General features: G+C 44.6%; 1 protein-coding gene across 5 annotated transcripts in view; it reads right to left on the reverse strand.

Moving 5' to 3' along the window:
* Positions 1-23,162, reverse strand: part of DIS3L2 (DIS3 like 3'-5' exoribonuclease 2) — a 354,030-nt gene that overhangs the window by 109,726 nt on the left and 221,142 nt on the right. For all 5 annotated transcript variants that reach the window (XM_040450689.1, XM_040450690.1, XM_040450687.1 and 2 more), the window contains one exon: positions 87-199. In XM_040450689.1, the coding sequence (XP_040306623.1) occupies positions 87-199 (113 nt within the window). The remainder of the gene's footprint in view (positions 1-86; positions 200-23,162) is intronic.

The raw sequence follows: 23,162 nt of genomic DNA on the forward strand, positions 1-23,162 counted from the left end.
TTTTTTTTAAGAAAAGAGAAACAAACAAAGGACGCAGACTAAATAGAACGTTTTTTTAATCCAAGAAACTGGAGACCGGTGCTTACCTTCTGAACCAAGTAGACACTCGTGGCTCTCTCAGCAGCTACTTTATCCAGAGGGGATCCCTCAGGAACAAAGTAACTGACGTCAGCAATGTGAACCCCCACCTCGAAGTTGCCTGTAAATGCAGAAGGCGGCTGATCAGTGTGGTACGGAAGGCGACAGCCATCCCTCCCAGGAATCCTTCCCAAGAATGCATGGCATTCTCTGAGGCCACGTGACTTGAGGTGCAGGCCCCCGTTTCCAGTCCTGCTGGGCAATCCACTGCCCCCTGTGCTTTGCATGGTTACTTTCCTCACTGTTTAGTGAGATGGTGAGATTTTTATCCCCAGGAAGCAACATTAACCATCTTCACGAGATGCTTCCCATTTTTAAAGGCCTCTTGTCTTTGTAAACATCAGCAGACTTGCAAAAGAAGACTCATTTTGGACGGTGAACAAACCCTTTCAGGCGACTGGAAGTGAGAGAATCCCCGAACTCTGGAGACTCTGCCTCTGACTTCTCGGCTCTTCCTGCTCATTCTGACCACAGCCTTTATGTGGAGATCTACACCTGGCCTTCCTGCCTCTTCTCACCTAGCCCTGCACACCGCTGCCTAGAATCTTCTCGGCCATGGACCTGGTGATGCCACTCTTTAGCCTGTAAGCCATGTCTTCACTTAGTCTCACCCCAACCTGCCATGCCAGGCCTTCCAGCTTCCCCCTCCACATCTCTATTATGCGGCTGTCCTGGGAAACCTCTTTCCATTCCCAGAATATACCCTACCTCATCCCACTGAGATGTCTGCTTGGCTCATGTTTTTTCTTATGTTTGGGATCATCTCAACAGGATCTGCCTATCAAAACCCTTCTTACCTTCTAAGGATCAACTGAAAGAGAATCCCAGAACAAGAAGAGATTCTCTGCCCTCTGTTTCTTCTACCTGTCAAAGCACCTGATCCATAGATGAAGATGATGACCATGCTCTTTCCTTCAGGGCACTCATCTTGCCAGATACCACAGTGCATCTTTATTGGCTTACATATTTACTGCCTTCCTCTCTCCCTATAGCGTAAGCTCCAGCAAGGCAGAACCTTCTGTGTAAAGTTCACTGGCGTAGGGGCAATACCTAGAAGGATGCCTGACAAACCATAGGCATTCAATAAATACTTGTTGAGTGAACGAATCAATAACTGACTTATTTGCCTGTAGTCTTTTCCCTTCTGGTGAAAGACCTACTTTCTTCCCCTTTCAGAATTGCCCTTTCCCTTCCTGGTAGAGCTGGTTTTCAGCAGGCCCTACCTTCCCTAACAGTTCTGCCAGAGAGATGGTCGGATGGCGTAGGCTGGTGGGATTACAGCTAAAGTGGGGTTGAGGGAATGGTTAGGTTGTAAATTTAAGGTTTACTCTTGAACATCCCGTAAAGCATCTCTCACATGTAGCATATGTGATTACACACACACACACACACACACACACACACACACACACACACACAAACGTATGCATATGAAAATGGGCAGCATGGACAGAATACAAAAGAAGCGTACACATGTAAAGTAAGCGTGTAGTATGACGAGCGCATCATGGGCAGACAGAGGCACACTGATGATATCAACACAAAGATGAATTTGCATTAATTAATGAGAGAGAGAGAGAGGGAAGGCGAGATGGGGGGAGGGGCAAAGGGAGAGAGAGACTCTTAAACAGGCTACACGTTCAGCGCGGAGCCCGACGTGGGGCTCCGTCTCATGAACCATGAGAACCTTACCTGAGCTGAAATCAAGAGTTTGGACAAAGCTCAACTGACTGAGCCACCCAGGAGCCCCTAATTTGATTAAATTTAAATATATGCATGATGTCATTCTACTATATTCTATCCTTGTTCATAGTAACTTCAGGAGAAAGGATCTCTCTCTGGGACCCCCGACACCAAGGAACATTGTAAGTCTGGAGCTGCCAAGGAAACATCTTTGCCACACAATCATGCCAATATAGAAAATAATAGGTCTAGGAAAAAAAAGGGAGAATCATTATGACCTCATTTGAACTCCAGGATCCAGCTGAACTTGAAACTAGCCTACTTATGGACTTGGCAGTTCGTGAATCAATCAGTTCCCTTTCAGTTATGACTCACAGGAAGAGTCCTGACTGATACCCAAGTTGACTCAGAAGAGCTTCCGAACACATCACTACCTGCTCCTCTGGTTGCCTAGACGATCAGTCTGAAAGTATCACACATTTTATCTGCACATTCTGGAGCTATTTATTATCCTCTTATTCCTTCCTCGCTGGAGGAGACCATTCTTCCTGTAGTTTTTTAAAATGGAAAATCGTTCAAGCATGGGGTGGTTGAAATAAGGAGTTCAGGGGAAGAACAGAATTTAAGGTTCCCCATTCCTCATCTGCCTCGCACTCAGGGACCACCCTCCTACAGGGCGTTTGTTGGGTCTTTCCGCCCATGCCTGTAGCATTAATACATGAGGGAAAACCTAAGTCCGTCTAAGAGATCCCGGCTGCTGTGGGATAATATAATAGACCTACTTCCCACAGAGGAGAGGGCTGTCTGGAAAGAGAAACCAGTGTGGCTCAGAGTTCAGCGGCCTCACTCTGAGAGCCACGCAGCTGTGCTGTTGGGTCACTGGGAGCAGGGACACCTGCCCTGTGATGATCGAGGAACTCAACCCTAAGAGAATGTGGCCAAGAGTCTCAGACAGCTCAGTTTCCAATTTTGATATTACAAGTATCTAAAACCAACACTTGGGGAAGGTAAAATAAAGTGTCTTCTTTTGAAGTCAGAATTATAATATATTGGCCTAACAGGTAAATATTGACTAAAGGAAAAGAGAGGATTATTACATCATGATATAAGCCATAATTTTAAATTCGGTCTGTGTGTTGTTACTACACATGAACTTTCTGTCCTTAGTCAAAATTGACAAACTGACAAAGAGTTCATTACAGGAGATAAAACATGAAGGAGGCCAATCAAAACATATTTCAGAGGCTTAAATTTCACTCAGAATTCCCAGCAGAGCTTCTAAGACCAGCAAAGAGAAGCTCTCTTATTTTCTCCTTTGGACCTTTTTTGTGGAAACCCTAAGTAAATATTTTATTACATATATTTACATAATGTGAACTTGCAGAACTTTTGAGGTAGTGGCACTGCAGTTTTTATTCCATGAAAGAGAAAATATAAATCCAGAACATTCTGGATCATATGCTGCCAAACCATTTAGGATCAATTTGATGTTTTTTTAAGGAATACTGTCTTCCATAAAAAAGTATTCATCTTTTTAATAAAAATTTTTAATTGTTTTTTTAATGTTTATTTATTTTTGAGAGAGAGAGAGAGAGAGAGACAGAGAGCGAGCGGGGGAGGAACAGAGAGAGAGGGAGACACAGAATCCGAAGCAGGCTCCAGGCTCCGAGCTGTCAGCACAGAGCCCGACGTGGGGCTCGAACTCACAAACCGCAAGATCATGACCTGAGCCGAAGTTGGACGCTTAACCGACGGAGCCACCCAGGCGCCCTCCATATAAAAGTATTCTTTAAAATATGTTTTACATCAAAAGTTTTCATCTAGTGGGGCTAAGGGAAGCCCTGATGTTTTTTCAAGAGCTGGGGAAGCAGGTGGAGGCAAAGTCCCCAAGGCTGGCCATGCTGGACTGGCTTTGCTCAGTGGTGCCTCAAGATTAACATGAATACATTTGGAATGAAGCAGAGAGGACATCACAAGTGCTTCATCCAATTAAAACATAAATAGAAACTTGTCTTAAAAGGTTAAGACAAGGGCTTAAAAACCACCTTGTCTAAGCCAGCCTCCCAGCCAGTTCAGTCACTTTCCAACAGCATCCCTGCTCAGTGGCCCCTGACATGTCCTCAAGGGTTGGGGGAGCTCACGTCTTGAAGCCACTTGCTCTATCTCTGAGGAGTTCTTGTCATGGGAAAGTGCTTCCTCACAAGGATCCACGATACACAGAAATGAAGCCTCTGGTTTACTCTGGCTCCGGGCATCCATGAGAGGTGATTCCTCTGTTTAAGGTGCTCGTGGTCTCTTGGGGTTGGCAGATATGACAATGTGGTGACAGTGTATTACCAGCACTATGCCAGAGGAAGGTTACACACCCTTCTATCTGGGGGCGAGTGGAGCTGAAGTCAGCTGTCACTTCAGTGAGAGCATGTGCAAGTGCTCCGAAGTCAGTAACGGCTGTATGAACACATACTGACAATGACAATCATAAAAATGATAATAAGGAGAGGCGCCTGGATGGCTCTGTCGGTTAAGTGCCCAGCTTCAGCTCAGGTCATGATCTCGTGGTCCGTGAGTTCAAGCCCCGCGCTGGGCTCTGTGCTGGCTGCTTGGAGCCCAGAGCCTGGAGCCTGCTTCGGATTCTGTGTCTCTTTCTCTCTCTGCCTCTCTCCCACTCACTCTCCGCCTCTCTCTGTCCCTCAAAAATGAATAAATGTTAAAATTTTTTTTTAAAGAAATGATAATAAGGACAGTAGTAGTGACCGTTTCATGTCTACTTTGTGCCCAAGGGCTCCACATACACTGACCTAACTTTGACACAGGCACATAAACTGTATTTCACAGATGAATCATCTGAACCTCAAAGAGGCTCCAAGTCATTTGTCCAAGATTATCTGCCTAGTAATAACCCCTGCATTCAAAACCAGGTTCAGAGCCTTTGCTCTTTTGATCACCCCCAGCCCCCTAAACTCCAAGACAAGACAATACATCCCAATTTTTCATCTCAATGGGGCCACAGCTCAAAATCTCTCCCCATCTCTAGGCAGATTCAATAGAAGCCATTCTTGGCCATGGACCCAGAAGGCCTGCTGGGGACTCTCCTCAGCCTTGCCCCCAGCCACATTTCTGTCCCTGCAGTCTCTTGGTTCCCACCGCCACTCCCCTTCGCCACCTGCAGCAGAGCCAGCTGTAAAACAACTACAAAGTCATCAAGTTCAGTTCTATTTAACTGTGAGTCCTTAAGGTTCAGCTATTCCTTTCTAAGTTTCTAGCTTGTGGTGGGTCTTCCTTGGCTGGCAGCAGAGGCACTATCCTCAGTACCTGAAAGGGCTGTGTCTATTATGGGCGGGGACGGATCAGGCTACCCCCGTGAGATGTGAGACCAGGGCCTTCCAGACCTGGGTCACTTGAATTCACTTTTACCCACTGCTAAGACCAAACAGCGGTGACAGAGGCCCCTCTTGACCCAGAGGCTCTTCTTGACACTTGTTTTGATCCAGAATGTCAGGCAACAACACTGCCATGTGTACCTCAGCAGCAAAAAAGTAACTGCTTTTGTCTGGGTCGCTAATGGCGTTTGTGTTGCTAAATACAAAACTTTTTAGGCCTGACTTGGCCTGACCTTACAGGGCATCGGAGACCTAGTGATGTCTCCTTCCTTGACCCCCGCTCCCTTGGCTCTGGGTGTGAGCCTAACAGAGCAACTGCTCCTTCTCAGGCTCCTCTTCCTCTCCTGTCCCTTACACGTTGGCGTGCCTTCAAGCTTTGCCCTGGGTTGCCTTCTCTGTCCATTCTACTTTCTCCCTAATGTCTCAGCCATTCCCAGGAGTTCAAGCCTCATCTCTGTGCTCTGGTCTCCTTATTCTGTGCCCCCAGCCTCGATTTCTCTGAGCTCCAGACTGACATGCCACTTAGCTGTCCCACAGGCACCTCACACTCACACACCTCTGAAAGTCACTATGTCTCTTCCTGTGCTCTCCATCCCACGAAGTGGGATCACTTCCCCTAAACTAAAAGGGGCACCATCACTGCCTAAACCTAAAAGAAACTACGCCTTACTCAGCCCGTGTCAATCAATCACTCTGAACTCTCTCCCCTAAGTCGGCTGGTCTCTCTTCTTCCCACCGTCCCCACTGTGGCCAGGGCCACCATTTTTCCTTCGAAGGAAGATCTAACAACCCCCTTGTTGCTCTCCCTGACATTTGTCAGACCTACTTTCCACGCTGAAGATAACACTCTTTCCAAAATGCAAACCTCCCTGTCACCCTGCTTCTCTTCCTGACAATTCCTACTCGTCCCACAGACTAGTGCCTAAAGCCTATTCCCTGATGACCTAGGCCAGGTTCACCTCCTCTCCTGTGTCTTTCTACAGCAAGACACTCCCCATGCACCACCCCTCCACCCCCACCAGCTCCACTTTCACCACTTACTGAAAGTCGGTCATGAGATATCTCCCCCACCCTCTGTCATCGGCACGAAGGGCAGGGAGAGGGCCAAGCACAGAGTCAGTGTCTGATGTCTACTGAACGAATCAGGAAATGACAAAAACATAGGGCAGATTCATTGCCCATCCGGGTTGAAAGGGGCTGTAAATGCTGCCTGGTCTGACTGTGCAGAGTCCTCCCCACACCAGGTCCTCCCAGAGTGAGAGCAACCTATGCCTGCACACCTCAGGTGACTTAGAAATCACTACTTCTCAGCATAGTCCACTCCATCCTTGGATGGCAACGCCAATCAAAATCATCGCCCCCTTTAGAGCCAAAACATGTCTTTCTACAGCTTCTACTTTTTGGCTCAGCTCCACCCCATGGGGCTGCCCAGAACAAGCCCAACTCTTAGAGGACAGCAACGTGACTGAGAGAAATGAGTGCAGTGGGAGATCTCTTCCAGCAGGGCTGGGCTCTGCTTTTGGGTTGGCACTGGCTTTGAAATAGTCAGATAGCACGGGGCCCCCTGGATCTTCTCTCCTTCAAGCTAAATTACCATATGGCTTGGCTTTGAATCCCCCTCATAATCCTCAGCATCCTCCTAATAACCACCTTCATTCATTCAATTAGCCATTCGACAGATACTTATCATGCTCCTACTACGTGCCAAGTACTTTTCCAGGCACTGGGGACATACAAGTACACAACACTGATAAGGCCCCTTCTCTTAGGGAGCGTACATTCTAGTGGGGAGAGAAAGACAAGAAGCAAACAAATAAATGGTAAGAGAACTCAAGACAGTAAAAAGGACTCTGAAGAAAATAAAACAGGCTGAGGGATGAGGATGCCTGGGGATCACCTCAGATTTGGTTCATAAAGGTCTCTCCGGGGGAAAAAACGGAGACCTGTGTGTCTCAAAAGGACCATGTCACACGATGGCATGGGGGAGTGCACGGCAAGCAGAATAACCAGAGCGAAGGGTCAAAGGCAGTAGCAAGCTGGTTGTGTCGACGGTGGAGAAAGAAGGGGAGACCTGGAACCTAGAAGGTGAGTGAGGTAGACGGGGCCTTGATGAGAGACACCCTGCTGGGCCGGATGAGGCATTTGGATTTTGTTTCCAGTGTTGTGGGAAACCACTGGAGAGTTTCCAGCAGAGAAGTGAATATACCACCTTCTCACTTTATCACCTCTTCCCTCTGCGTATCACGGTTCTGCGAATGTCGTCTGATGTCATACTGAACTGAAAGGCAGCCAAGAAGAACTCTTAGGAATGGTGCTGCCAGGCAAACGAATTCAGTCAATCCTTCAGTGAAGTAATATGCTTGGTGAACAAACACAGAGGATGCAAAGAAGCATAACCTGTAAGACACATCGAGAGATGCCAACCCATACTGGATCTCCCATCGCACAGACTGGCCTCCATCCAGCCTACGTGATGGGAAAATGATGCTCTTGCTTGGGTCACCCTCTTGCCCCTGTGGTCAGTCTTCCCAACAACATGGGTCGTAAGAGCAATAGAAAACCATGTGCTGAGAGCTCAGAAAGGGTAATCCAACAGAGAGAACTGAGAGAAAGGGACTCTCTGCTGTCTAGACTTCCCCAGCACTGCAGGGCCTCCTTCAGGGCGGCACACTCAGCCAGCATGCAGGCCCTGGCCTTAGTCTGGCCCGTTGCATTTGAGAGACAGATTCATGGTTGAGGAACAACTGGGCTTGGCTCACCTTGGAGCCACACAATAAACTCCATCTTTTAGTTGGGGTAAGCAAATTCCCTCACTTTGGTGGAAACACCGATTGGGTAAGAGAGACAACTCAAACTCTGACGTCTTCCAGTTCTGTGCGGTATCTGGTTATGTAATCAAACACAAAAGTTGACCACTGGTACAGCAAGCCATGGCAGTACTCCACGGCCATGACGTGGCAATGGTTTGAGGATATTTCATAAACTTAAAAGGAGTCAAAGTGAAAAATTCTGGGGCAAGTAAATCTGAATGCAGCGCAAGGTACCCATGTATGAGGAGGGGGCTGTACACGAGGATTTCTCAGATCCTCCTGAGGGCCAGGAGTTGAAGAGTCCACACACTGCCTCTTTTAATTTTCTTTTTGCCATCCAGCAAAGGGTTAACGAGGACCTTCAGGTGCAAACTCCTTAACTGGTGAGCTCACCTTTTGGAACTAAGCAGCTTAGAGAGCCTTTTTCCTTCATCATTACAAAGGGCTCTATCAATCTGCAAGTACTCAACTAAACTGCCCACACAGCAATTTTTGTCATGTCCAATCTAATTCTCAGGAATCTAAGTTTAAATTTATATGAACAGCATGGAAGAGGAACACCCAGGTAGTAAATTCCACTTTTCCCCTTCCAAATGATTTGAGCAATGGCCTCCTTCATTAACAGGAAAGAGAATGAGGAGCTGAACATGGGAGGCTGGCACACCCAACGTCTGGGAATTTCCAGGCCTTTCAGAAGTGAGTGGGGAAAGCCCAGGTCAGCTGGTCAGGCCTGGGACAGAGCGTGGAGCCGAGGCTCGCGCAAAGCTCTGAGTGCAGGAGGGCAGGCGTTTGGTCTTTCCTCGATGCCAAAAGAGAGTAAAGTCAGAGGGGCCAAGAAGGACCCTTGAAGGTGGTTATGCAGTTAGCAGGTCCAAATCATTAAGGGTGGGTGGGGTGTGAATGGGGTGAACTGGCCACTGTTTTAAGGTTGCCAGGGTTGGGTGATGGGAACAAGGAGTTTCATTATACTATTCTGTCTACTTCTGTGCATGTTCAAAATTCTCTATCCAAAAATTTAAAAAAAAAAAAAAAAAGTTTGCAGGGGCTGAAGCCAAGGAAAGAGAAAAGTTTAAAAGGGAAAAATCCAGTTAAGTAAAACTAGCTACAAGTTTTAAGAGAAGGACAAGCCAATAGAGGCAGGAGAGGGTTACTGCCTAAGCAGAATTAAAATGTCCCCAGTGATGATTTCTGGAGGTTGAGGATATGGGGACTATTCCTTTCTACATTATACACATTTGTAATGTTTCCAGCTTTCAAAGGCTGGAAAAGCAATAAAGATAAAAAGTATAAAATAAAAAATGCAAACCTGGCTTAAAAATGTCTGGAAAAAATATGTCAAGATGGTAACAATGGTTTTCTCTGAGTGGTAGAATTAGACATTTTTCTTTTTGTTTATACGTAAATTCTAATATTTCTATCATAAATGGACTGTTTAACTGTTCTTCCTTTCTTCCCTCCCTCCCTCCCCTCCTTCCTTCCTCTTCCTCTCCCTCTCCCTTTCTTCTTCCCTTCCCTTTCTAAATAAAAACACACCAACAAAATGCTCTGTCCCCGCCCCACCACCTCCCGCTCTCGGATTCCCCACCACACAGCAATAGAAAGCACCACGGGCTGGTCTGGGCAGGGGGCGGTGAATGGTGGCAGGTCACCTGCCAAGTCTCCTGGTGGTTAAGGGGGAAGAAAGCACTTTGCAGGCCGTTTCTGTTACAGGTGAGCTCAGTAAACGAAGCGGCACGAGTAGGCACGCTCCTTCTAAATAAGAAACAACTATTTTCCAGCCAGAAACGTGACTCCAGTTTACAGCAGCCTGTGGCTTCTGCCGTCACTTTACGGGTCCAGCATCTGTGCACGGCTAGCACAGGGAACCTACCCCTTCTCCTGCCTGTGGCGGGCAGGCGGACAGTGCACGATCCCAGCAGACCAATTTCTCACGGACACACATTCGAAAACCAGATTTCAGCATGTTTGCACACCCCTTTGTGAGGTTTTCTATTTTAAAAAAAGCCTCTCTACAAAACATAATTACTGGTCTCTAATAGGCGAATTTAAAAGAGATGTACCATTTTCAACAAGTTTTAAAGAAATCTAAACATCTGTGTGTATTTAAATGCCCGTTCGCTAAATCTAACTGTTCCCAACAACTGCTTAATCCGATTCCAGCCTTCCTTTCAGCTGAAATCAAAGCAACTTTCATATTCACCTTGAACTTTGAGAGGCTAAAGCTTTTAAAAGCTTTATGTCCTGTGACAAAACCCCTTAATGGCTTTCCTCTCATTCTGGAGAAGCCGTTTTAGGTTCTTGTTATTTTTTTCCACCATATCAAATTAGCTCTTTTTGGATCTAATTACTCAGTCTCGTTAATCTCTTTTGCATGATGGAGAGACTGTTTTCTGATTCCCCAAGGCTTCTCGAAAATTAATAAGAAATTATATCCATGATTTATGGCCGCTTACGATAGGCATTCACCTCACTGATTGCCCCATAAAAATAGCGCATTGACTGCTTTCTTTCTAGAGCACCTTGTATTAATTCATGTAATCCTCACAATGCCGTAAAACAGATCTCTTCCTACAGATGAGGAACCTGAGGCCCAGGGAGGTTAGATACCTTGTATCAAGGTCTGGCTCCCAAACCTAAGCCTTTAACCACTACTTGATGGGATTTGCTCCTGAGTTTCTAATTGGTGTCTAATTGGTAATTGCTTTTGTTCTCAACCCCTGTAAGTCTGCAAGTGCTCACGGTACCAGTTTTTAAAGAATCGTACATTTACTCTGCAGAGCACACACTCTAAGACAAATGGGTAGAAGAGAGTATGATTTTCAACATAAGCAAAAGTGACTCCTTTATGGGGACAGTGAATATTCCCTGAAATAAAAAACCTGCAACCAATGGTCATTTTCTATTTATGAACTAGCCATATATCAATTACAGTTTTAATTCGGTTTTCACATAAAGTATTCGAATTGCTAAATTTTCTAGGTAACTGAATGCCAATGCTTTAATCATCCATCCTTTACGGTTTCAACCCTTCTGCATAGAAATCCTCTATAAATATATATTTCCTTTTCCTAACAGTAGAATATAATTCAATATCAATAACTTAGGGATGTTAATATGAATATCTTTTGTACTTTTCGATAGATGCTGATGCGGCAGAGTAGGGCAAAAGTGTCCAGTCCTCAGGACATACTCTCAAATTTGCCTGTCACTTCTGCCACCAAAATGGAGTTAAGACTGTTTAGATGCAACACCTCCTGGCTAGTTATAACCACGGTTATCATCCACTGGACCTTATGCATAAAAGATATTCAAATATCTCTCGATTAAATGAATCTACTGCACAAAAGTTCTATGGGGTAGGTATTATTAATTTTCATGTTTTGGGGCACCTGGGTGGCTGTCAGTTAAGCATCTGACTCTTGATTTTTGGATCAGGTCATGATCTACCGGTTTGTGGGACTGACCCCTGCATCGGGCTCTGCACTGACAGCACAGGAGCCTGCTTGGGATTTTCTCTCTCCCTCTCTCTCTGCCCCTCCCCTACTCATGATTTATTTCTCTCTCTCAAAATAAATAAATAAATAAGCATTAATTTTTTTTTTTTTTTTAATGTTTAACAGGCGAAGACATTCAGGCTCAGAGAAGTTAGATGACTTGCCTAATGTTGCACAGTAAATGGCAACGCGTGGATTAGAACACTGTTGGACTCTAATATCAATGTTCTTAACTATCATGCCCGAAGGTCCAGCCTTTTTCTAAGGGGTTTTAATCACTCCATAATTATCAGTACCTTTGACTTTCTGTTTCCAGCCGTTCTATTGAGATCGAATTCACATACTATACCATTCACTCATCTAAGTGTACAGTTTAATGGTTTTTGGTGTATGTACCTTGTGCAACCATCACTATGGTCAATTTTAGACTATTTCGTCATTCCCAAAAGAAACCGCATATCTGTTTTCAGTCACTTCCTATCTCTCCCCAACCTTCCAAACCCTAGGCACCCACTAATCTACCCTGTCTCTGTGCCTATTCTGGACATCTCATATAAATGGAATGGTTACGTGGTCCTTTGCGATTGTCTTCTTTCACCTAACAATGCTTTCCAGGTCTTTCTATGTAGTAGCATGCGTTGGTACTTCATTTCTTTTTATGACTGAATAATATTCCACTGTATGGACATACGCATTTCTTTACTATTCGTGAGTTGACAGAGATTGGGTTGTTTCTACTTTTTTTTGTATGCCCCTTCGCTTCCTTTTTTTTTTTTTTTTTTTTTAATTTTTTTTTTTTTTTGGGGCAAAAAGAGAAAAAAACCGAGAAGGGGGGAGGGGCAGAGAGAGAGGGAGACACAGAATTGGAAACAGGCTCCAGGCTCTGAGCCATCAGCCCAGAGCCCGACGCGGGGCTCGAACTCACGGACCGCGAGATCGTGACCTGGCTGAAGTCGGGCGCTTAACCGACTGCGCCACCCAGGCGCCCCTACCCCTTCGCTTCTTAAAATAAACTTTTTACTGAAGCGTGAAATACATAAATTATACAAGCCATAAGTATACAGCTCAATCAATTTTTACAAGGTGAATACACTTAGGTGATCACTCCTCAGTTCAAAAAATAGAACATAACCAGAATTCCAGAAGCTTCTGGATATTTGGGTCGTCTTCAGTGTTTCGCTATCATGAATAATGCTTCCATGAGTATTCTTGTCAATATGTACTCATTTCTGTTGAGTCTTTGCTAAGAATGAAACTGCTAGGTCATAAGTGTGAATCTATTCAATTCTATTACATACAACTGTTTTCCAAAGTGGTTGCACCAACTTCCACTCCTGGTCAGTGTATGAGAGTTCTAGTTGCTTCACATCCCCACTGACGTTTGGTATAGTCATCTTTAAAAAGAAAAATTGAGCTATTCTCGTACGGACATAGTAGTAACTCACTGTGGTTTTAATTTCCAGTTGAAGTACTTTTCAGATGCTTTTGACCACTGGCTGTTTTATAAAATGCCTGTGGAACTCTTTACATACTCTCAATAGGAGTCCTTTGCTGGCTATATGTTATTACAAATGTCTTCTCCTCTGTGGCTTGCCTTTGCATTATTTTAATGGTGTCTTTTGATAAACAGAACTTCTTAAATTTAATGAAAGCTAATTACCCTTTTCCTTTGAGGTTAATGCTTTTGGTGTCCTGCTGAAGTAATCTTTGCTTATCCCAGGGTCATGAGGTTATCCTTCTATCTTATCTTTTAGAAGTGTAAGTTTTACCTTTTACACTTAGATCTATGAGGCACGTGGAGTTGATTTTTGTAGAAAGTGTGATGTGGTAGTCAAATTTCACTTTTTTCCTATAGGGATACCCAATGGATCCAGCATCATATATTGATAAAACCATCCTTTCTTCACTACACTGCAGGGACACCTTTGTTGAAAACCAGGTGATCATATTTGCATGGATCTGTTTCTGAATTCTCACTTCAATTTCCACCTTGACTTCTGAATAGGAACTAGATATTTGTTATTTCTGCACAACCTCACTAAAATTCCACCTCAATATTTCCATTTTATGTTACTAATAGTTTTTACTGAGCACTTACTTTTTGTCTGGCACAGCTTTAATTGCCAGGTATCATCCCATTTAATCTTCCGGGCAATTTTAAATTATGCATTATTATCCACATTTTATCAATTGGGAAACGTGAGGCATATTCCTCTGGACTTTGGACTGTGTCTCTTCCCGTTTTGTCATCATACCACCTACTTTTGTGGAAAAGCATCAGTAGCACAAGCAACTTTAGGCAGTTACTGCTAATATTTTACAAGTGAAGTTGTGTTTTTGCAACAACAGGCATAAATGGAGCTTTGTTCCTTTAGCTCTTCATATACTCAGAATTTTGGAACTTGAAGACACCTGAAAAACCGTCTAGCCCAGATACCCATACAGCTGGGGAAGGAGAATTTCAGAGAAACCACAGACATGCCCAAACTTACATGATGCAGTAGAGGCAAAGATGAGACAAGAACCCAGCTCTCCTGCTCCTATTCCAGTGCTCTTTCTGGTATACCGCAACTGCCTCTCATCATGCAATGAGTGTGTTGGATCACTGAGACTCCTGAACCGGCTTCCAAGTTTACCTTGGTGCCAGATACTTGAGGATGCCTGACTGGTGGGTGCCAGATTATCTTGGCTTTAATGAGCAAGGAAACTGGAACCAATCAGCAGAGCTGGAAGCAGATGAACAGGCCACAGTCCAAATTTGGTTTAACAAGGTGCACTGAGACATCCATGAAAAAAGAGAATTTCCAAAGCCCAGACCCCACAGAAATCAGGCTAGCAAGATTTGAATGGAACATAGGAATAAGACTTAGAGGGGTGGAGCTGTCTCTCCACTTAATCTTTCCACTTAGATTCTGTGTCCTCAAAACAGGAACTCATTGGCAAGCATCCCAGAAGCCCACTTCCATGCCAGAGGCCTCGCGCGATTATTCAGTTGCTTGGATTTTTTGAGTCAAGGTATGATTCAGTAAGAAATGATCATACAACATGGAGAGTTAAAATTATTCACTCATCGATACCCCGGATGAGTGGAGAAGACACGTACCTCTTCATGAATTGACGGCTCTACAGAGTTTTCCATTTCTCTTCCCAAGTTCACTACCCAGGGCCATACTATGAAAATAGGGTTTGTGTCTGAGATCAAGTACTTGGATTACCTGGGATTTGCCTGAGGTCAGGACGCCCTCTGACATAAGAGATTGCGAGAGGAAAAAATCAGTGTTTGAAAACCGAGATTCGAAATGACTTGACATAGAAGAGGAGTGTAGGAATAACAGCATAGAACACACTCGGCAAGATGAAGATGTCAGAGACACGCCCAGGAGTGTCTCCAAGTGGAAGGGTGCCCTGAGATGGAATTTTTTTCTTTTCCCAAATCCATGGAAAAGTTATCAGGGGTTCTCTTCTAGAACACAAGGAACAGATTTTAAACAGAGAGGTTATTTTTGGTTAAATTAAACGCTGCATGTAGACCTTATTTTTAAGCTACATGTGCCATTTGTTCCCAGCTAATGGATTAAACTTTCCTAATGAAGTCTGAGTTGCTCTTACAGTATAGTGCTCAGTAATCAGGAAGGACATCCCTTTGAAACATGGCCCTTCAGAGTCCAGCTCACTGCAGTGGATGAACCAGGTAGAAGCATAACCAATGTGGTAAGAGAAGGGCGGCAGGGGCGGGGCTGAATCCAGGGGTTTAAAGTACTCTGTCTGAGATGAAGTCAAATTCCAAAAGGCTAGGGGGAGCTGAAATAGGAAAACAGCTGCAAGAGCTTCAGCTACAAAGCTGAGAAAGACAATTCAAGGTGAGAAGAATGGCTGGGAGGGGTGGTCCAGTACTGAGAGAGCAGACCTGTGCCAGGCCGCCTCCTCAAGGCATCAGGAGAAGATACAGAATTTTTGTCTCTGTGTGTACACCTGTCTGTCTGGGCCCTCCTGTGACAGAGGACAGGGACGGAGATTCAGCAGGGTAGTGATGGAGCTGTAGCAGGTTCACACAGCAAAGAGCTGTGGTGTTCTCTCCACAGTGCTTGAAGCAAGGCTCTGATTGTAAAACTTACTCCCCTACCCAATGACCTAAGTGACGAGAGCCTAGGATCCTTGCTGATGGTGTGTGTGTGTGGGGGGGGGGGGGGGGCGAGGGCATAGGGTAGAAGGTGGGGTCCAGCCACAGCTACAGATTGCTAGGCATGGTCAAATATCCTGTGCAACGTTAGGAGTGGTGCAGAGCACGTGTGATGTAATGCTTTAGTCCTCTCTGGGATGGGTGCTGTGGGTGCAGCAGGAGAAGCAGCAGATCAGGTCCCCTACCAGATGGCCTACTGTGGCCTCCGTGAGGATGCAGAGGTTATACCGCCACTACGGGGCACTGATAAGACAGGTCTCACACTGGGGCTTGCAGAGCAAGGCCTGGGCATATTCTTCCCTAAAGGGAGTGAACGTCCCGAATGATACTGTTCACGGGAGGGGGCAAGTCCTCAGAGGGGAAATGCAGAATGAAAGAAGGAAGCCCAAGGCCTCTTTCTAGAACCACTTAGGTCAAGACTTTCAAAGGGCAGCTGTTGAGGTGTGAGTGCCTGGATGATGCTCACAGTGTGGGGACAGGTCGGGACCCAGGTGGACAAGCCACTTCCTGATGCTTTGTGTTACTCTCTGCCGGTCTTCCTTTAGCTGTCTTCTGACCTTCAGGAAAGTCCTGTTGAAAAGTTATAGTCCAGTTTCAGTTGTGCTTGAGGTACTAAGCAAAGAATTATGGGGACCATACTAGGACCAAAGTGGTAATGAGTTCTGTCAGCTCTTCAAGTCGGTGAGCAGAGGGAAGAGTGATTAGGAATAAGGAAGTGGATGTCCAAGGGGTGAATATCCATGTGGTCCAGCTGTCTCCCCATCTGAGAATCCTTCCCCTACTGCTAACCTTGGGAACTCTGAGTTTCTTTTATGAGAGAAGGCAGTTTCATTTTTGCTGGTCCCTTGGTAGTAAAGGCTTTCAAGCAATTCTTGGCTCTCCGGTGGGTCGCCTGTAGGTCAGTATGGCCACATTTCAGAGTTAGGGAGCTCCTCGATGGCATGAGGAAAGTAGTCAGGGTAGAAACCCTTAGCTGCTACGTAAGGGAGCATTATGTATTCTGTGTGGAAGGTAAGTAAACTCAGCCTTGAGGAGGCAGGTAACTCACTATTCCATCAAGCATTAATAGGAAGCATAACATCAGGTATATTCTGATTTATGCCATTCATCTGAGAAGGTGCTGAAAATTTTCAAATGTATTGTGTTTTTAAGTTAAAAGTGTTTCTGTATTTATTTCTCATTTAATTGCACTGTAATCCAAGAAATAATGTGTATGATACCAATGACTCTTAAAAACATGTGTAACACAAAGTCATTTTTCACGTTTTCTGTGTGCTTGATAGCAATGTGTAATCTTCACTTGTGGGTCCAGTATTCTAGATATGGTTATTAGAGCTAGCCTGTTAACTGTGCTATTCAAATTTTCTATAGTTTGAATGAATTTCTGGTCTGTTTGAACTATTATTTCCTGGGGAAGGTCTATTAAATTAACTCACTATGAAGCTGAATTTATCCATTTCTTCTTGTATTTTGGTCAACTGTTATTTTATATATTTTGAAGCTATATTATTTAGCAATATATATTGAGACATATTTTCCCAATGAAGTGATCCTTCTAATCATCATTTAGTGACTCTCTTTCCATTTAGTAATGTCTTCCATCTGAAAATCTATTTACCAAATATTAATAAAAAATACACTACCTCTTTTTAATAATTTATTTTTTATTATTTTTTAATGTTTATTTTTGAGAGAGAGAGAGAGAGAGAGAGAGACAGCATGAGCGGGGGAGGGGCAGAGAGACAGGGAGACACAGAATCCGAAACAGGCTCCAGGCTCCGAGCTGTCAGCACAGAGTCTAACATGGGGCTCGAACTCACTAGTTGTGAGATCATGACCTGAGCTGAACTCGGACACGTAACTGACTGAGCCACCCAGGCGTCCTGTAATCTCTCTTTTGCTTAGTATGTTACTGGTATCACTTTTCCCACCTTTTTACATGTAATCTTTGTGACTTCATGTTGATTTATCCACTCTAAAAGTCTTTGCTTTTTAACTACGGAGTAAAATTTGATGTGCTTCTTAATTTGGCACCTTCATATGTGCTTTTTATTTGTCCTGCTTCCATTTTTTTCCTCTTGTCATGTCTTCTTTTAGATTGAAGTGTTTTTGTTTTTCTCCTTCCACTGGCCTCACTCTACTGGCTGGGAAGTTATTTACTGTATTTTTACTATTATTTAAAAGACATTTGAAATGTTTATGAATATGAACACTATAAATACAGTATATATGATACATAAAATATAAAATAATGGAGAAGCTGAATATTAAAAATCATATGTTTATATGTTTCAAACATATGTAATTCTGTTCCAAAGTTAATCCTAACACACCAAATTTTTTTCAAATATTAATGGGTTTTGGAAAAAGACCCTTGGCTTGACAATTAATAGCACTCTAATACTAGAAAAATGAAAATAAGCTCTAAGAGCCATGTTTGGGATTTTGTGTCTATTTTTTTAAGATTTTCACTTTGGCATGGCCTAAAGTAAAAATAGGAACTTCTCTTATTCAAGCAAATGAATTCTGCTTTTCACTATGACAGCATGAAAGGCACAGCAGAGTCTGGCTACTCATTTTGTGTATTTCTTAGAGGAGTAGAGGGGGCTTCTATTGTTACAACTACAGCAGACAATTCTCACATTTGGTTCAGTACTTGTACCCACAGTATATGTTCATATGCTATGTCATCTTACACCTTCCCTTTATCTAAAACATTTGTGAAGATAATCTTTATAGGCTCTCCTTTTCTAATACAAGCACTTAAAGTTATAAAAATTTTCCTCTAAAAAAGCTAAAATTGCTTTAGCTGCATCTTTGCATGTTTCTTCACTTTTATATAAACTTACATTTACTAAACTTTCTCTTTGACAAATCTTTAAAGCTTTGGTCAAGGGTTATTTCCTCCAGGAAGCATATGCTTTTTTTTTTTTCAATGTTTTATTATTAAGAGAGAGCGCAAGCGGGGGAAGGAGAGAGAGAGAGAGAGAGAGAGAGAGACAGACAGACAGACAGACAGACAGAAGATCCAAAGCAGGCTAACAGCAGCAAGCCCGAAGTGGGGCCTGAACTCATGAACTGCAAGATTATGACCTGAGTGGAAGTCGGACACTGAACAGACGGAGCCGCCCAGGTGCCCCCAGAATATTCTTATGATTCTTTCTGCCTGGCTTCTAGAAACGCTGTCTACCTGGTACCATGCTAAACTAAGCACCTGGCTTGGAATTTTATGGACAATGCAGACAGTGTTGATTCAGGCCCTGAGCAAACGGTCTGGGTCACAGGCATCAGAAGATACCATTAGGTTAGCTACTTTGGCACACATATTCTTCTTTGGTTATCTGCTCTTGGCCAGCTTAGCCATTAATTTTTAAAAGATGCATTGTTTAAAGAGTTTTAATGAAGAAGGGTTTTTCAGGCTATCCATTCTACAATCTGACTAAAAATGTAAGTGATATGCAAATATTGTATATATACCTGCGTGTGCATTTTTCTGAAAAGAGAGTCTGTTGCTATCATGAGATTCTCAAAGGCACCTGTGACCCTAAAGAGATTAAAATCACTGCCATATGTTCTGTTTCAGCCTTACGCAAACTAAAATAGCAGATTTTATCTGATGTTTCACAGATCTCAAAGCAAGAGGAAATTCTGCAGATAAATTCTGCATTTTGTTTTCAAAATGTCACCTGATTTCTATGTTCTGGTATTACCTCAGTGTTATCTCCATATACCAATGGAAACTCTGAGTGTTCCCAAGAGAGTGGCATTAAAAACAAACTTATTTCCAATGTCTCAATATACCATTAAGACTTAGCTGATACCAACTTTCTGTTTCACCAAATTGATGGATGAACATATTGCCACTGCAGATGTACTTGGTTGTTAAAAAGCCTTTTCTTTTTATTTATTTTAAATTTTATGTTTATTTATTATTGAGAGATAGGAAGAGACAGAGTGTGAGCAGCGGAGGGGCAGAGAGAGGGAGACACAGATTCTGAAGCAGGCTCCAGGTTCTGAGCTGTCAGCACAGAGCCCGACGCAGGGCTCGAACTCACAGACTGCGAGATTGTGACCTAAGTCAAAGTCGGGTGCTTAATTGACTGAGCCATACAGGCATCCCAAAGAGCCTTTTCTTAACTAGCAAGCCTGTTTGCCAATAGAATTAAAGAAAAACAAATTCTGGCTTTTGTATCACAAACTTTTTTTCTGTTTGTTTGCTTGTTTACTATCATGTTAAGGTTCATTCAGGAAGTTAATTTTATCAGGAAGTTAGTACTCGTTGAATTTGGAAGTGGCCAGGATACAGACTGGAGAGAGACAGAGAGAAATGACAAAATAACACCACGAAACAAGTTGCTGTGAAGGCTGTAGGCATGAAATGAGAGAGCAGAGTGGGCCACGCAGGAGACTCACACAAGAGGAGATGAGGAAGTGAGCCTCACATACGCCAATCCACAGAGCTGGGGGAACAAATATCACGAACACAAGATGTAATTCAGTGATCTCACAGCACCACTGAGACGTGATGAGAAGGACTGAAAGACTTGATTGTGATGGGAGAAAGATACACCTAATTCCAAAGAAACAGACTTGTTTTAAGAGAGCATGTGGAGTTGGCTTATATGTCAGCATATAAGCCCATGGGCAACTCACAAACCTAAGGGCAGATGCGTACTGAAAATAAAAAGGGCAAGGTAACAAATAGAAAAAGCACACGGAAAGTATAAGACAGGTTGCCTGGTTAGATTGATGAGATGGAATGTAGGAAATCATGCATGATACTCTGGATATAGAGATATCAAGGAATGCCCTGCTCTTAGGAAACAAGCAAAAAGGGGAATTAAATCCAGAGACGCTGATGTTTATGGCTGCATGAAAGACATGAAGAAAATGTGCTAACAGGATAGGAACAATTCATTTCGCCAGGAAGAAAGAAAAGAAAGGAAAGTTCTATCTTGCTGTTGGAGTCCAACACAGAAGTAGGCAGGAAGGCCAGGCATTCTACGTAGAGGGCAAAGGGCAGGCTCAGAGGCTGTGGTTATGCAGAGCCTGGAGTGGCCAGCTATTACTAGGGGTGGGTGTGTGCCTGCATGTATGTGCACGCGTGCGTGTGGGCGTGGTGCGCACATGCGTGTTGGGAGGTGGGGAAGGTGGGAGAGGAAGTGCTGGTGACTGATCTTAAAGAACTGGGATAACAAAGCTCTACTAAAAATAGTGAGGAGATTTTCAAACAGAAAAGCAATCTGATCTGGTTCTGTGTGTACGTAATAGAAAAGATACCTGGGTGGAAGGTGGAAGATAGACAGGGAGGCGGGAAGGAAATTATTGAAAAGGCTGTGACAACAGTGCTGAGAAGAAGGGGAATCAAGTGTGATTCCGGGATTCCTTAAAAAAAACTTTGGTTGACCAGGTGGCAGGTGATGTCTTTATAAAAGGAGGGGACAGAGAAGAAGCAGGTTCAGAGGAGAAGCAAGGTCCTAGCAGCCTTGTCCTGGTGCCTGTCATGCTCACCCTCCCAGCAAACCCCCAGATTTGGACCACTGCAACTTCTCCCTCACCTAGGGGGCTGAGGATTACTGAAGAAAATCACCTGGACCTGGTAGCATTCCAACTCAGCATTCCTGAAGAGTGCTCCCTAAAGCTCTGTGCAACGGGATCCTGGTCAGCTCCCTCCCGTACCCTTTTCTCTGTCCCCACCCCCCGGATCCCCCAACCCCCTTCCCTGCACCCCACCCCCGGCCCTCAGTAGGTGTTCCACTTCCTCTCCCTGTTAAAAGGGATCTTATCAGGTGTAAAGGAGTAAGTGCCTGAGTCCTCTTGGTCTCAAAGGAAGGGGTGTTCACTATCCATGTCTTGGCCTCACTCTGCACTTACACTCTGAATCACTCCCGCCTTCTTCTTCAAGGCCTTGAAAAATAATCAACTCATCTCTTTCCTATGTTTTCCATTTTTCCTTCTCCAAAGTCTCTTATCTCCCAATACACAGACATCTTAAAAACCAATTCCATCTTAAAAGCAATGAAAAAGCCTCCTCTGACCGTGTCCTCCCTGCCTCTTGTACCTTTCACAGCCAAGCTTCCCCAAGAAAGCAATCGCCATTCCTGTTTTCCACCCTGTCCTCCACCACCCACAGCCTGGCTTCCCCTCCTGGAAGCCACTGACAGTAGAGTAGTTTCACCAAGGTCATCAACAGTATCCTACTTGCCAAGCCCAAAGACGTTTACAGTTCTCTTCTATGTGGCTTTCCTGCATCCTTTGTGACTCTCTGCCATTTAGCCCGCTCTGCCTGTCTCCTTTCCCTTCCCTGTTTGCCTCCAATCCCCACAGCCTCATCCGGGGTGGGGGGGAGGGGGGGGTTTCTGTTGGGCGTCTCTCCCAGGGCTCAGGCTGGTCTTCCTCTCAGTCTGACTTCTGGGTCACCTGTCCCAGGCCCACACACTGAAGGCTCCCAGATCCCATCTCCAGCCTTAACCCTGTTCCTTATCCCCTGGGTATTTCTACCCGGATGTCTCCCAGGGACTGCAAACTCAGCCTGTGCTGATCAGAACTCACGGTCTTTCCCCCCAAAACCAGCTCCCCTCAATATTTCCTACTGAAGGGCATTACAGTCCACTCAGTGCCGACGCCCAAGCCAGAAGCTTAGATAACATTCTAGATTCTTCTCTTACCTCCACTATCAAAAGTTTATTAACTCATCCATTCATTCACTCAACAAACATCTGCATGTGTGCCGACTATGTGGCACCCAGTGCTCTGGGCACTGAGGGGTCAGCAGTGAACAAACGACGTCCTTGCTCTCATAAAGATTTCCATCCAGTGGGGCAGACCCACACAAACATCTTAAAGACAATCAGAAGGCGGTGGTGTAGATGAGACTGGTGACAAGGGTGGTCAGGAAGGGCCTCCCTGAGATGACATCTGAGCAGAACCTAAGAGCCGGGAAGGAACTGGAGAAGAGGGATTTGGACAGAGGGAAACTAAGTGCCGAAGTGCTGAGGCAGGAACAGCCGGGCACATCTGAGGGACAACAAAGAGGCCACGTGGCTGGAGGGGAGCAAGTAAGAGAGGCACTGTGGGGAGCAATGTCAGAGGATTAGAGTTAGTGGTCAGTCAGAGTAAAGCCCTGGGTTTGCATCCTTAGTGCGATGGGAGCCTTGGAGGGAGTGAAGCAGGGAGTGACCTTGATGGGATGGACGTTTTGTAAGGACTGCCTTGACTTCAATACATGGGAAGAAAAGGGCAGACTTGGGAGACCAGTTAAGATGCTCCTGCAGTTGCCCAGACCCCGAGCCCTGCCCTGATCTCCCTTCCTGGCTAATGCCTCCCTCCAGTTCTGGCTGCACAGCCTTTGCCGTGGTTGGGCACTCTCCACCTCTTACCTAGACCATTTCAATGCCATTGCTCTAATCCAGCCTCCTCACTGCTGCCAGAGTGATCTCTCCAACCTGCAAGTTGGATCCTGACTCTCTCCCGCTTA

The sequence above is a fragment of the Herpailurus yagouaroundi genome, unplaced genomic scaffold, assembly GCF_014898765.1.
Source record: "Herpailurus yagouaroundi ecotype Mexico unplaced genomic scaffold, PumYag 202, whole genome shotgun sequence".
Classification (NCBI taxonomy): domain Eukaryota; kingdom Metazoa; phylum Chordata; class Mammalia; order Carnivora; family Felidae; genus Herpailurus; species Herpailurus yagouaroundi.